This window comes from Lepisosteus platostomus, chromosome 9 (assembly GCF_059453375.1).
Source record: "Lepisosteus platostomus isolate fLepPlt1 chromosome 9, fLepPlt1.hap1, whole genome shotgun sequence".
Taxonomy (NCBI): Eukaryota; Metazoa; Chordata; class Actinopteri; order Semionotiformes; family Lepisosteidae; genus Lepisosteus; species Lepisosteus platostomus.
The window spans coordinates 48,363,942-48,378,592 of NC_142619.1; the positions used below are offsets into that span (position 1 = coordinate 48,363,942).

Genomic DNA, 14,651 nt, shown 5'->3' on the forward strand with positions numbered 1-14,651 from the left:
GCATTCATATACACCCTAGGTAAAGAAAGTTAGGTAGCTTTCAAACAAGGACAGAGAACACATTAAATGAGAGATTGCCAGATGAAATAAGAAACAGTGTGGGAATATTGTCGATTAGTGACTTGCTATAGATAGCTTTTGCCTCTGTGTTGTAATTGGCGTGTCCAAAAAGCCTTTTTATTGGCCTATGATTGTTGCATAGACTTGCATCTGATAGAATGAATTAAGCTTTGCTGGTTTATGTGCCTGCAATGATCTTAGCAGCATTACAGAGATGTTTTAAAGGATGGAACAGTTATACTGTACAATACAATAAGCAAACTTGCTCAAAATGATAGTTTGGGAAGGTTTATGCTTAATAATTTTCTCCTTTATTGTTATAACTGTTTTTTGAGATATTAAAAAAAAATCTTGTCAGTTATCCTTTCTGAGTAAAGAAACACTTTTGATTTTATTTTTACGTTGAATCTATAAATGTTGAAAGTAGCACATCTCCAATCGGTAATGTTCAATTACTCATACAACAATGCAGCTAGCATTTTACTCAGTGAAGACAAAATATAACAATGTATTATCCTATTGCCAGATTCTATAAAACACCAAAAATCAGTTATTACTCCTACTTAAACACCATGAGTTATTTGGTTAAAACACCTGTCTAGTAAAAAGGAGACTGAGTTTGAATCCCAGATATACCTTCTTCCTTTTCCTATACAGACATGTTAAAAGGACTGAACCTTTTTAGTCTTGAACAGAGAAAACTGCAGCAGGACCCGATACAAGTATTTAAAATTCTCAAAGGCACTGACAAAGACAACACTCAGAATTCTTTAGAATGAACAGTAAATCATGATCCGGGGAACACAAGTGGAACAATATGGAAGTGCATTTAAAACTAAGAACAGGAGGAACTTTTTCACACAACTATGTTACCTGACATCCAACTGTTCCTTGAAAGAAGTCAAAGTGTTATTGTTGGATCTGGCAGCTACTTACCAAGTGGACTTGATAGATCAAATTGCAGCCAGTTATTTCTAATTGTTCTTGTTTTCAATAGATTACTACTACAACTACTATAACTACAAATAATCTACATATTAAAGGAACAGAAACACCATGAACTGCAGACTCCACATATACCGATTTCTCTCGATTTTGTTCATCAGTCCTTGGTCTGCTGCGTGACAATTGCCCTCATTATAATTTTAAATGGTGCACCCATCTCTATAATGGATTATTGTCACATGCAACTTAACTTGGACACCGACATCCAGGTTTATAATCTATGCTTCCTGATGAGGAAAGTCTAGAAAAATGATTAATTATCCATCGCCTTTAAATTTCTTTTTAGTCTTTGCTCTGCCCATTTTTTTTTCCTGTTGGTTTTGCTTGATTCTGTGTATGTATTAGACCCTTAATGGGACTCTTGTTTGATCTTGAGTTCAGTTTTGATGCACAAATAAAAGCCATCTGTAAAATCTCAAAGGTTCACCCTAGAATAATTGCCCACATTCAGGCTTTTCTTGATTAAACTGCTATAGAAACCCTTTCATCACATCTCTGCTGGGTTACTGTAATAAACAGCTTTTACAATGGTCTCCCTACTTGCTCCCTAAACACACTTCAAATGTCCACAACTTGGCTGCATGACTTCAAACGCCAAAACCCCAATTCTGGCACCTCTTCACCAGCTCCCCAATACCCAGCACCTTCAGTTCAAAATATTACTCTTAACTTTTAAAGCTCTAAGTAGCAAATTCCCACAATACTTATCAGAATTTCCTATGCACCAGTCAGAGCTGTATGCGCTGGTGAGGCTCATCTGTTAGTGGTAGCTTCTTATAGTATCTCTATGTGCCTGCTTGCTCCATATCTCTGGATCTCACTCCCTGTTAATCTGAGAAAGGTAAACTCTCGATCAGTTTTAAAATCTAAACCAAAAGACCTGTCTGTTTAGTCAGGCTTTTGATTTGTGTACCTTTTCTCCTTTATCTCTATCTTTAATTCTGCTCAAATGTTATTTCAATTTTTTTCCTCTTTTTTTGTCTGTTTTTTACTGTTGGTGTACACGGTCAATAAATTAAGTCTTCTCTTTACCCTTCTCTTTATATTGGTGCAGCAGCAATTTTTTTATGAGTTGTTCAGGCTTTCTGAGTCCTGGGTTTACTTTATACCTTTTTACACAGAAGCTTCATTTCTATATTTCACCTTTATAACAAGCACTTTGTTATGCAGTCTTCACCACAGATGAGCTGCTAAATTAACAGACTATCAATATATGCCAGCAGACCATATACTTTTTTTCTAGACTGTATAAAGTCAACATCTGACAAGCGTTAAACTTGACTGTTTCCCCTTTGTTCAATGCTGTTTGTTATAAACATAAACATGGGTAAATAATCATAAAATCAAATTCAAAACACCAAAATGGGGTGATCAATTCACTTCAAAGGAAATAAAAGCAAGGGAATGTTTTGAATTTTACTGAACTCAGTCCATAAACAAAAATGATAATTATTTGCAAAATGATGGTCAAACTCTTGTCCTTACAGATACGAGTGCATTGCCAATAACTTTCTCAAGAACAAAAGCTATTTATTATCAAGTATGGGTTATTTCAGTTTCCATATACACGTGGGGGTATATCAAATGTATGACTGATATAAAAAAGTTGTTGTTATTATTATATATCTTCAGGGGCTAGCTAATGGTAGTTCTCCCTGGGGAAAAAAATGTCAGATCATCCCAAAAACTGCAGTGATAGGTATGAACTCTCTCAGCTATTTCCAATAATATCCTGATAAAATAAAGCACAACACAAGACTGTTTAAACTTACTGTAAAATATGATGCACAGTAATGAACAACATAATAGGTTTTGTTCAAGTGCTCCAACTGCAAACTATGCGAACTTCGAGATTTTCGTCATAGGATTTCAAGAAGAAATGTATTAAATTGTTTAGGTAAAATAAAGTGAAGTGCACTGCTTTTAAATGCCTTTTTGACAATGTCAAGATATTATCCAACTCATAATGCACACAACTTTATGAATACTGCTTTAAGAACACTGGTCCAGGTGACTACTGTAACTAGCAGCTCTACTGTAGGTTTAAACATTACATTATATGTTTAAACATTGTTACTGTATATGACAAATCAGGCAGATCACATTCTTACGATCCGCAACAAGACTGCACAAGATTTAGGGAAAAATGAAACTTTTTTCATTAAAAAAAAGGTTGTATCGACAACGGTCTCTTTAAATGTCTGTTGCTTTGACTAAGCGAAGTAAACAATGTGCCACGCATCGCAAACTGAACGTGTTCCGTCACTTAACCTTTTAACAGAGTAGCGGGTTTTTAAAATACCTAGCAAGTCTAATTAACATTCAGGAATAGAGAAAAAGAGGTTCACGTTTTTCATAGATACTTACTCATCAAAGTGCTGAAGGCAATAATTGCAAGTAGACCTTGTATTAAAACTCCAAATCTGTCCATTAGAGCTCCGTTATGGCATCCATGTGATTTAGCATTTGTAAAATCTGTCATATTCTCGAGAGCAAACACTCTCTTAAACAGAAAGATGTCCTTAAATTGGTAAAGATCCATAGCGATTAAAAACAACCCAACGTGGCCAACAAAGGACGACCAAGACTTTTCCTTGGATTGGGAATTTGCACCCAACAGTGATTCCCGAGAAAAGACAAAAGCGATTTAAATTTCATTCGGACACCGATGGGAAGTTTAGCGGTTCCTTCATCCAACCTACTTCATCCTCCTTGCGGGAAAAAAAGCGACTCTAACACAACTTAAGAAATGGAAAAAAAAAACTTGAAGAACAAAGTTACAAAGACGATTTGACGGAATCTCCTTTTAAATTAGCAACACAATGGAAAGCTACATTCTGACGTCACTCTTGCTCCCCAAATCGCCCTCATGTGGGATGAATAACATCTCATGTTTCATGGTCTCAACATACACACTAATATATACAATTAAGGTGAATGTTTACAGTAATTACTAAACTAAAATGCAATTAACGGGTGTTAATGAACCAGTTTAAAAAAAAGTTATTTCACTATAATAACATGTATATTGAAGATTCAATATGTGTGGATTTCGCTTCAGAACTCTTCGAATGCTCATCACAATTCTTTTACACCAGTAAAGTCGATTTTAATTACTGTAACAAAATCCGATCTACCAAAAGTTAGGATTATTTCAAATACTTCAACTCCAACGTTTGCCCATTCCTGGTACATGAATGCTAAGAAGCATGTATCGTTATTATCGTTGTTTCATTCAATATTATTATGGAAGGTTCTGATACGGCGGTGTTTTAGGGTAAGTAAAGTTGCAAAACAGAGGAGGTCTTTTTAACCCATACGCTGACTAGTGACTGATCAGAGGTACTCATCCAACTGTTTCTTTTTTAAAAAGCCAGGATTTCAGTTTGGGCAAAATGGATGGGTACAATGTTTCACGCTCCCACAACTGTTTGTGCAAAGAAGAACTTCCTTTTCAGAGGTTTACATGCACTTCCCATGAGTTTACATTTGTGTCCTGGTTCATGTTTCACTGTTGATTCCATTGTTAAGTCCATACAGTTAGATTTCCTGATTTTGTCAGGGCCTGTGAGGATTTTGAATACTTGTCATTTCTGTTAAAGATAAAACAAATTTATTTTGTCATATCAATGTTTAAAATGTCTCTGATCTCAGTTGTGTACTCTTCTTTGGACTGATTGCATAGTAGCAATATATACTGAGAGGTGATATATTGATGTATTTTGATACTCATTTTTTGAATTATTAACGCTTCATTTTTTAAACATGGTGATGGTGAAATGTGTAAAATATGTAAATGATGTCAAATAAATTAAAATAAACACCTAAGTCTTTTTTATAAGTAGTTTCTTCATGCTCAAAGTTGCCCATCTTAAAATTATAACACGTAACTCTCTAGATTAACTGCCATCTTCCAGGAGTTCGTTCAGTCTTGAATTTTGATTTGTCTTGGAATTGTCTTTGCCTTGAGCCATCTGAGTTAAATTCATGTGGCTGAATGCTCTTCATCTCTTCCATCTTTCCTGACTCTTCAGCAATGCAGTATTCCTGAACATAGCTCTATTAGACATGCTTCAATTATTCCAATTACATCTTAATCTTCTGCTAATGTGGTGTCTTCCATTTCTTGGATTCTATATCCAATACTCCTGACATTTATTTACTGCATAAGCGTTAAATTACTTGGTCCTTTGACATGATGTTTTCCCTTTGAGTTCCTTTTTGGCTCTATTTGCTCTGTATCTTGCTTGCTTTAGGAGTCCTATCATTCCAGTTTAAATGGTTTTTCATTTCTTTGTAAATCCTTGCCCTTGATGCATGTTTTGTGCAAATGTAATCCATTGCATCTACATGGGTTACCTTTACATTAGACAGTCTTCCATGGGCCAAGAAAGCTAAAGCCATCTTCAGCACATAAAGTCAATTTGTTTTGTTTGCCAATTAACATTTCCAATAGTTCATCTTTGCATGGCAGATCTCGTACAGTGTCAGCCTCCTCACCTCCAAGAAGACAGAAAGGAAGACTGTTGTTGGTCTTTGATGGATATCTCAAAGTATTTCTACAAAATAGCCAGAAGAAAGCCTGAATTCTAACTTATCCTAACTTATCTAATAAAGAAAAAAGACATTTTAAAAAGAAAACTCTTATTTCTTGCTCAGACATTGGATGTTTTAAGATCCATACAGTATACATTGAGACTCATGTCTTAATGCTTCATCAGTAGAGCAGCGTTCAAAGTTTGATGTTCCTCCCAGGTTTCCTTCAGATCTGTAGTGCAGTGCTTTGGAACTTTTTTAACCCACCATGACACAGATCATTTTTGACTAAATCTAACTTTAACATCATAATGAAGTGTGGTGCTCAGCTAAAGCAAAGGCTTACCAAAGAACATGGAGAATTTTTAGTTGGGCCTGTTGAGATTAATGGCAGATGCACTCATACACCACATCTGATGCATGCAACCTTGCTCTTTGCTCTTGATAACTGCCAGTATCAAAAACTGATGTTCTTTTAATGAAAATCATAGAACCACCTGCAAAAGCCTCTTGTGCTACTATCAGCCACTAAGAGCTGAAACTTAAGCTTTTCTTTCATGTGAAACTTGAGTGTGCTGCTGTTAGAAGCATCACAAACATCTTCTTTGATTTTCCCATTGACATTATTGTCTTAAATCAGTAAATCTTGAAATATATTTATACTACGGTCTTCATGAGCTGAGTGACGTATGGTTAACATTTCGTGATATTGTAAAATATCGTCAGGCTTGGTCCTGACCATCAGCTCCAATAAGACATGATGTTCTGTCTCTAGGACAAACGCACCTAAATATTCTTGAATATTTAAAAGCCCTGTCTCATCATTTTCAATTTTAGCATATCACACTGTCTTAGCCCATAACCCTTTTCTAAAACCAAGCCTCTTCAAAAAAATAGTATGCAATCAATTTTTGTTTTTTTCTCCACTCGAAGTTACAGTTGCTGCTTTGTTTAACGGTGTCAGATTACATATTTTACTTACTATCCAAGTACATTATCAGAAACACATTTACCATAACCAATGCTTCATGAGAGCTTAGGCTCTATAATCTTTAGACAGATGATGCAATATTTGCTCATTTTCACATCAGCCAACATTTTGTTATGTTTCTTTTATCATAGTTGTGTAGTTAAAAAAATAAGTTATAGTTATATTAATGTTAATAGCTAAGCAAAAATGTTCTGTGTTGTGTGAGGTCTTTCTAAATACCAATTCTCTTTTCTTAATAAATCTTTGTAACTTCAGGCCTTGGTACTCAGACATACAAAAAAAATATTAGCCTCTTTCTTTATGCTTCCCTGATAGGAGCTTAGAGCTTCACTTGCATAATAACTTAACTGTTGCAATTTTGGCCAATACTGGGTGTGTTCTGTATGTATGCAATTGTATACACTACATATTATAGGCATTTTTTATCTGAAAAAGGTTTAAGTGTGTTAAGTATTGTTTGTTAAACTTTAACTGTTTGTCAATAATGTCTTTCTAAGTTCATTGAGCACTCATTCATTCTGGCAAGTGGTAGTTAAGATGCTTATTTGAATTACATAGTTCAAGACACAGGATACTGATGTACACATGAGAATGAGCACACAGGCACAGCACCGAGTTTGTGAATTCTCTCAAGTATTTTCAAGACATAGAACTAAATTGGGAGAGGGACAGAGACCTGAAACACAGACTTTAAAATTTGATGGTTTTAAGACCTAAAAGAACATTGACACTACACTATATTTCTAATTCAAATTAAGTACTCATTTTGATCTTCTCATGATATTCCTATTGTAATTTTTCTCCAGTAGCCAAAGGGGTACGTGGTGAAGGATATAAGACAGGAAAAATAGTATTTACAGTATGTACAAGTCCAGTACTGGAATGGGCTCCCTAATGTAGCTAAAGTATAAAAGTATCTAAAATATTGTCACGATATTCAAACCTATCTAAACTGTGGGTTTATTCATTTTGAAGCTCATACTGACAATATAATAAAATATTGTTCAGTCCTTCAAAAATGGGAAAAAAATAATACTAGACTTATTCTAATGGTGATCCTTCATCATAAAAATTACTATAACTGCTTGTAGCATTCAGATGCATTTCAATGCATCTACTTTCTCATGAACACACCTGACACCTGTTTTAACTTTGAAGTACTTCTCTTATGCATATATCTTTGAAGTACGTTTGCAGCTCTATAGCTCTTGTAGTAAACGGCTTGGATCTTCATCACGTTTGAGCTTCAGATATGCAATAACACCCTTGTTTAGACTTTTAGACTCTAAAAAATTGTCAGATTGGGAAATGTGTTTTGTGCAGTTGTAATAACATATAAATAAATCATATTACAAATATATATATATTAGAAATGAACAACTAATTATCATTCTAGTAGCCACTTGTTTACATAGGACATGTCTACCAACATAAAATGAGAACTTTTGCTTACTAAGCATGGCAGTTAAACAACTGATTATTCATTTCCTGTTTATCCACTGCCTTAAAATTCAAGGGTGGCACTAGCTTTGACATCGATGTATCATCTGTATCTGACAAATACAGAATGTACTGTATATATTCATTTTATTAAGCCCGGTATCTCCTCCCGAATTCCATGTTAGAAATGAAAAAAAAACCCAGTTTCTTTTGTTGTCCATTTGGTAGTTTTGACAAATAGTGACAGGAGTAACAGGAAGTCTACGACAAGTTGTAATCATTACTCATCATGTTTGAGGTTTGTAACACTTAAACCACAGCCAGACAGTAACGGGTGGTTTCAGATATTGGTTAGTAACTAGATTTCCTTACCTAAATAAACATTTACTGTCAGTGCAATAGTGATTAACCATCTAAACATCCATCAGTTTAAACTCTACAAAAACAAGTGAGTTTTCTTTCTCATGTATGCTAAGAGAGTGTGTTGGTAGAGCATGAGACTCACAATCTCAGAGTAGTGGGTTTCTGTCCCATGTCGGGTGCAAGGTTCTCTAATAACCCGTATTGGGCAGCAGCAGTATGGGGGTATGGTGTTGGCGGTATCTGCGTGGAAGAAAGCCCTGGCAATCTACTTCCATATCTTGCCAAGAAAACTCTATGGATAGTGACAGGGGAACTATCCACTGGGACACCATGAGTCAACACTGACTTGACGGCACTCAACAACAATATGTGCCTTGATATGTTACTTAATTAAAAACGTACTGAGTTATGTTCTTGCCTGCATTTTCATCTATTTGTATTTGTATTTTTGATTTTCTCATTGCTTTTCAGAAAGTAATTTTCACAATATTCAAAAGCAATTACAATAACAACAATGTTAAATAACTACTTTTCAGGTGTATTCTTTAAAAGGAGTCCTATAGACATTTAGGCCCAGACTAAGTCGCAGCAAAATCCGCCCCATATTTAATGACAAAGATTTAGAAAGGGTAGGTCTTGCTCATCTACCTTGCTAAACATCTAGGAACAGATAGCAGCAGCAGTGAATCACACAGAGCATACACTTTGGTATATTTAAATTTTTAGAAGGAAAATTATAGTCTCTAACAAAAGATTAATTCTCAAATTGAGTACAGTAGTCTTTCAAGGAAATGCATGTTTTTGGATTGAGAACTGGTTAGTGTACAGAAAACAGAGATTACAGAAATGGGGTGAATTAGTACTGGGGTGAATAGTAATTAGTGGAGTACCACAGGGATCTGCGTTAGGATCACTGATCTTCCCAATTTATATAAATGATTCTGATAAGTTAGTAAATTAGCGATGTTCACAAACTATATCAAAATGGAAAGATCTGCAAACCTGTGCAAGTTGGAAAGGAAAATCAAAATATTTATTCAGGATTTCTTAAATCTATTTTCTTATTTTTACCACTATTATTGTTGACCATAGATTGTAGACCACATTATTGTAGAACATAAGAAGGAAATGAAAACACAGTTCTAAAGTACAGTGAAGTGAAGCACAAGCTTCACTGATTTTCTATTCTTCTGTTTTGGGTAACAGGCATTTAAGCCTAAATTAGAAAGGAAATCCTATATTTCCTAACTCCTATCCATTGTATCTTAATCATCCATCTAAGAAAGGATTAAATTAATAATCTCCATTTTGAAAATACTATTGATCTTTTTTTATACTTGTATTAACATTAAAGTTCGTAGGCTAGGCTAGTCTTTCAATTGAAATAAACCATTTCAATTTAACTTTAAAAACAAAAGCAACAGCTATACTGTAGATTCTCTACACTATATCCTGATTTACACTGCCATTTATCACTTTACATTAATTTATACTGTACAAAATATTCATCATTTCAAAATATTTAAATTAAACCAATCAAAGACTTTTTTAAAAAACAAAGAAATAGTCAGTCCCATATATTTTGAAAGTTGCTGCTTTATTTTACTGCCATGTTGCAATTTAACAAGACATGTAATTCATAAAAAATTAATTCATATTATATCATGTTAAACCCTGTTCCCCACATCATGCATTTTAAAGAATTCATTGGTGTAGTATTTGATTTTATAGATCTTATATCCTTCTTCTCTTTCACTGACTAATGCATTACATCACAGTGAGCTACTGAGTTACAAATGCAAATACAGTCAAAAAAATGTATGCAGTTAGTATCTAGACATCATGTTTTAATTTCACAGACTACCTAGTCATGTGTGTTAGTGAGTGTTACGGCTCACTGTGCAAAAATAGTTGATGGACCCTGTGAGGAGGTCTGGAGGGAGATCAGGAGAGGAAGAAGGGAAAGCAGTCAGCAAGCTATAATCCAAATCGTTAGACGAGATCGTGGTTGTGGATGAGTTCCGGGTTCGAGGCCAAAGTTTCAGTTAAGGCAGGAGAAAAGTAATAAAGGCAAGGTAAGGCTTTCCAAGGGAGCTACCAATTCCAAGCAATGATCTGGGAGTTGAGAGGGTGCGGTAATGAGTGAACTGTCCTGATTGGTTCGTTGATTAGAGGGGCGGCACTTGCGGGTATTGCCTCCGGCTGGAGCTTGATTAGGGCGAGATCGTTATTGTGAAGGAATCCGGTTCGCAGTGGGTGTGACAATAAGACAGTTTGCCTTAACCTACAGTACTTGGCTGAGGGCTGTAGGGCAAGGCATTCAGGACACCAATGCAGAGGGGGGAGTTAACAAATCACAAAGGTGGAGCTGGGGTGGAGGTGGGATGCAGAAAGATCAAGGAAGAGAGAGGTTGTTTCCTATGGTATTTAAGCTTTTCAGGAAGTGATGTCTTACAGGATTTTGAGTAGCAGAGGTGAAGGGGAACTAAGATGCTGGCATCGCAGTAAAACTTTTGTTAAAGACTTCATTAACCTTAGGGTGCTTTTCTAAGTGTGGAAGAAATTTAAAAAAATGCCCGTTCTTTCCAAGCTACTCCAGAAGCTATATCTCAACTGCAACTCACAACTGGCAACCCACTAAAGCTCAGCAGGTGTGAGCCTGGCCAGTTCCTGGATGGGAGACCTCCTGGGAAAAGCTCAGGTTGCTGCTTGAAGTGGTGTTAATGGGGCCAGTGGAGGGCGCTCACCCTGCAGTCAGGGACATCCTAATGTCCCAGAATAGTGACGGGGACCCTGTACTGTAAAAAGGCTCTATCATTCAGATGAGATGTGAAACTGAGGTCCTGACTCTGTGGTCATTAAAAATCCCAGTGCCTTTCTCAAAAAGAGTAGGGGTGCAACACGGTGTCCTGGCCAAATTTCCCCCTGGACTTTACCACTCATGGCCTCCTAATAATCTTCATCTATGAATTGGTTTTATCACTCTCTTCTTCGCCCCACTGATAGCTGATGTGTGGTGAGCGTAATAGCAGCCTCTGGCTGCCATTGCATCAGCCAGGTGGATGCTACACATTGGTGGTGGTGGAGGGGAGTCCCCATTACCTGTGAAGTGCTTTAAGTGGAGTTTCCAGGAAAGCGCTATATAAGTGTAAGGAATTGCAAGTTTCCACTCCTCAGTCCTTAATAAGAATTATTGGTGAAAATGCATCTCTCAATTTTTAAACCATTGTGCATAATTACTGCTTATTAAAACAGACACAGTGACAAATAGCTAGTGTACTGTTGTGTCCTGTTCTGCTGTGGGCTGTTGTACCAACAGCTGCCTCCAGATCACATGAGAATAATCTTCTCTTGTGTTCTGTGGTAGAGACTCCCTCTGGATCTTAGCAGGAACTACAAACCATCTGTTCATTATCTCCCTAACACAAAAGCATTGTCGAGTGATTAAAAAGTCATTGTGGGGTATTCCAAATGACTCCACTAAAAAGTTGGAAATCTAGCTGCACACACTAGATCAAAAGTAAAAAGCATACATATTGGTAAATGTGCTGCATATATTTTATCCATCCATTATCAGAAAGCCACTCATTCCCGATAAGGGTCTTATCATGGACGTAGAGGGTGTGAGGCAGGACTACACCCTAAATAGGACGTCAGTACATTGCAGGGCACACGCAGACGCACAGGGCCACAGAGACAACTCAGAGACAACTAGGGGCAGCATGTGTATAGAAGGGGGAGGGGAGCATGAGGAACCCCCAGCGAAAACCCAAGCGAACTACACTCAAAGGCACCCGAGTCTGGATTTGAATCAGGAACCAAAAGGCTGTGAGCCAGCCACACTAGCTGCTGTGCAGGAAGACATCTGAGAGCAGTAAATTCATGCTTTTAAAATATTTTTTTATCTTTTCCATGCTGAAAAAAAACCTACAGTATTTGACATAAGGTTTTGCGAATGTCTAACCAAATGTAGAACACTGTGTGGTAAGTTTACATGCTTTGGGTACAGATAGCTCCTCTCAAACTGAGCAAAACACTTTATTAAGTCTTGTACATCCTGGATAACTCCTATGGTGTAAGAAAACATTTGAGCAATCAACACCAAACTTATCAAGTGTGAGTGAATTTATCTTAGAACTAACAACTGATGTCTTGGATTTCATAGTCTCACAATTCACCTCCATCTGTGCCAATCAACTAGAAACTGGACAGAATTCAGGAATAATGATGAATGCCTTTCACCTGCACCCCCTGAGCTGCTGGGTTGCCAGACCACTGGGTCTTATGGACCTGTGTTCAATTCCAGCATGGAAGGCCTTTTTATATGGAGCATATTTTCCCTGTGGCTGTGTCTGCTTTTTTCTGAGTACCCCATTTCCCTCCCAAAGGTCCAGTGAGATCTGCTGCCTAAGTGAAATGGCACCTCTAAAATTGTGTGTGAGCCCATCTCTCTCAGAACAGTCCTACCACCAGTGCCTGCTGGGTAAGGCTCTGCCTCATTGTTGGCCTTTATTGGAATACGTGGTTATTGAAAATGGAAGGATGAAGGTTGCTGTGATAATTTTCTTGTTCAAAGTCGGTCTTTAACTGCTTGTAAAGCTCAAGCCTTTACACAATACATTTAATGCATATTTATCTATCCAGTATATTTGGGAAACAGTATTCCAAAAGCTGTTTAGAAAAAAACAGAGAACTTGACGGCTTTGCACATTGAATTGAAACCGTATAATACACTGTTAACTTCAAAGTAGCTACACAGACTATAAGATGAAAATGAGAGAGAAATAACAATTACCTTCAGGGACCTAAAGTTGCTTTCTAGGAAAGCCATTTGGTTTGAGATGCCTAAATGTATTTTTTGTGGGGCACTGGTTGTAGAAAGATTGTGTGAAGAAAACCCATCAAAAGGAGAATTATGTGAAGTCATGCGTTAAACACACAAGGAGCAATGTTAAAAATTCAAGATATGTAGCAGATAGGATACATTTGCACGGAAACATGAATAAATGAGATAGGAAGATTTTGTCTTAACAAAAGACACATTTGACCTCTGCTTCTACGTGAATAACTGAGTAAATCCAAAAGAATATATTGTTTTCTTCTTATAGTGTTATTTAAGTTTGGTCTTTGATTTTTTATGAGGTGCTTGAATAAAATACTTCAATTCTTTTCCTTTTCAATATCAGTTTATTATAGTGGATATTCTATGTTATGCTCACAATATCTGCTTTTCCCTCCATTACGATCTCCATAAACGTTGACTGAATATATTTTAAAAAGTGAACCTAAGTGATGCTGGACTGATCGAAGAGATCTAAAAATAATTGCAGATTATTTTATTTATATTTCCAATTTAAAAGGCTAAGGATAATCTAAAATGATCATGCATGTCCATTCCAAATTCCCACAGACCATGATCCTCTGTGCAAGATCTGTTTTGTATCAGGAGAGCAAGCCAAGAGCAGAAACCATTAAAACAATACTGATTAAGAACTGGTCGTTACAAGTTATTATATTTTATTTATAAATACAAACACAAATGTAATGTAAATATTAAAGTTGCATTCAAAACCAAACCTACCAGCCATACGCCTTTTCAGCCAATGTGAAAAAAGTAATTAAAAGGCTACACATTTCATCTCCTATATGGTTTTGAGTTATTTTAACACATTCAAAACTTGGTGATTGTGTATTTTTAAGAAAATCGTTATTATAATATTTCATTTAAATGGTAGAATCACAAACATCATTAGTAAAAATATTTATAGGCAGTTAAAAGACTTAGTCATCTGACTCCATGACAGCTATCCACTGCAGGACAGCAAACTGGGTGCTCCAGTTTCCTCCCACAGTCCAAAGACACCTAGTAAGTGAAATGGCTTCTGGAAAAACCGGACCTAGGCTTGAGTGTGTGTGTGTAGGTGTTTGTGTCTGTCTTTCCTGCGATGGAGTAACGTGCTGTCCAGGGTGTATCCTGCCTTGTTGATGTTGCTTGCTGGGATAGGCTCCAGCTTCCCCACAACCCTGAATTTTAGACAAAGCGCTTAGAAAATGGATGGATTTACCACCTAAATTAGCTTTAATTTAAATTTTGTGTGGATGAAAATCTGGATAGCTCTCCTCCAGCATTAGGTGGTGGAGTAACCAGCATTAGGACAGACAGTACTGTCTACATCTAAACTGTTGTCATTAGTGTAGAAATATGAAATTGCTTCTTTATGCCTGAGACTGAATAGACATAATTGTGACACATAAC

At 36.5% G+C, this 14,651-nt stretch overlaps 1 protein-coding gene across 3 annotated transcripts in view; it reads right to left on the reverse strand.

Annotated features, from left to right (window-relative positions):
• Window positions 1-3,921, reverse strand: part of tmem110l (transmembrane protein 110, like) — a 33,265-nt gene extending 29,344 nt beyond the window's left edge. For 2 of the 3 annotated variants that reach the window (XR_015941196.1, XM_088645366.1), the window contains exon 1: window positions 3,433-3,921. Coding sequence is in view for 2 of the 3 variants with exons in the window: in XM_088645366.1 (XP_088501492.1) it covers window positions 3,433-3,607 (175 nt within the window). In the remaining variant the exon portion in view is untranslated. The remainder of the gene's footprint in view (window positions 1-3,432) is intronic. The other variant, XM_088645365.1, reaches the window with a different exon arrangement.
• Window positions 3,922-14,651: the final 10,730 nt, after the last annotated feature.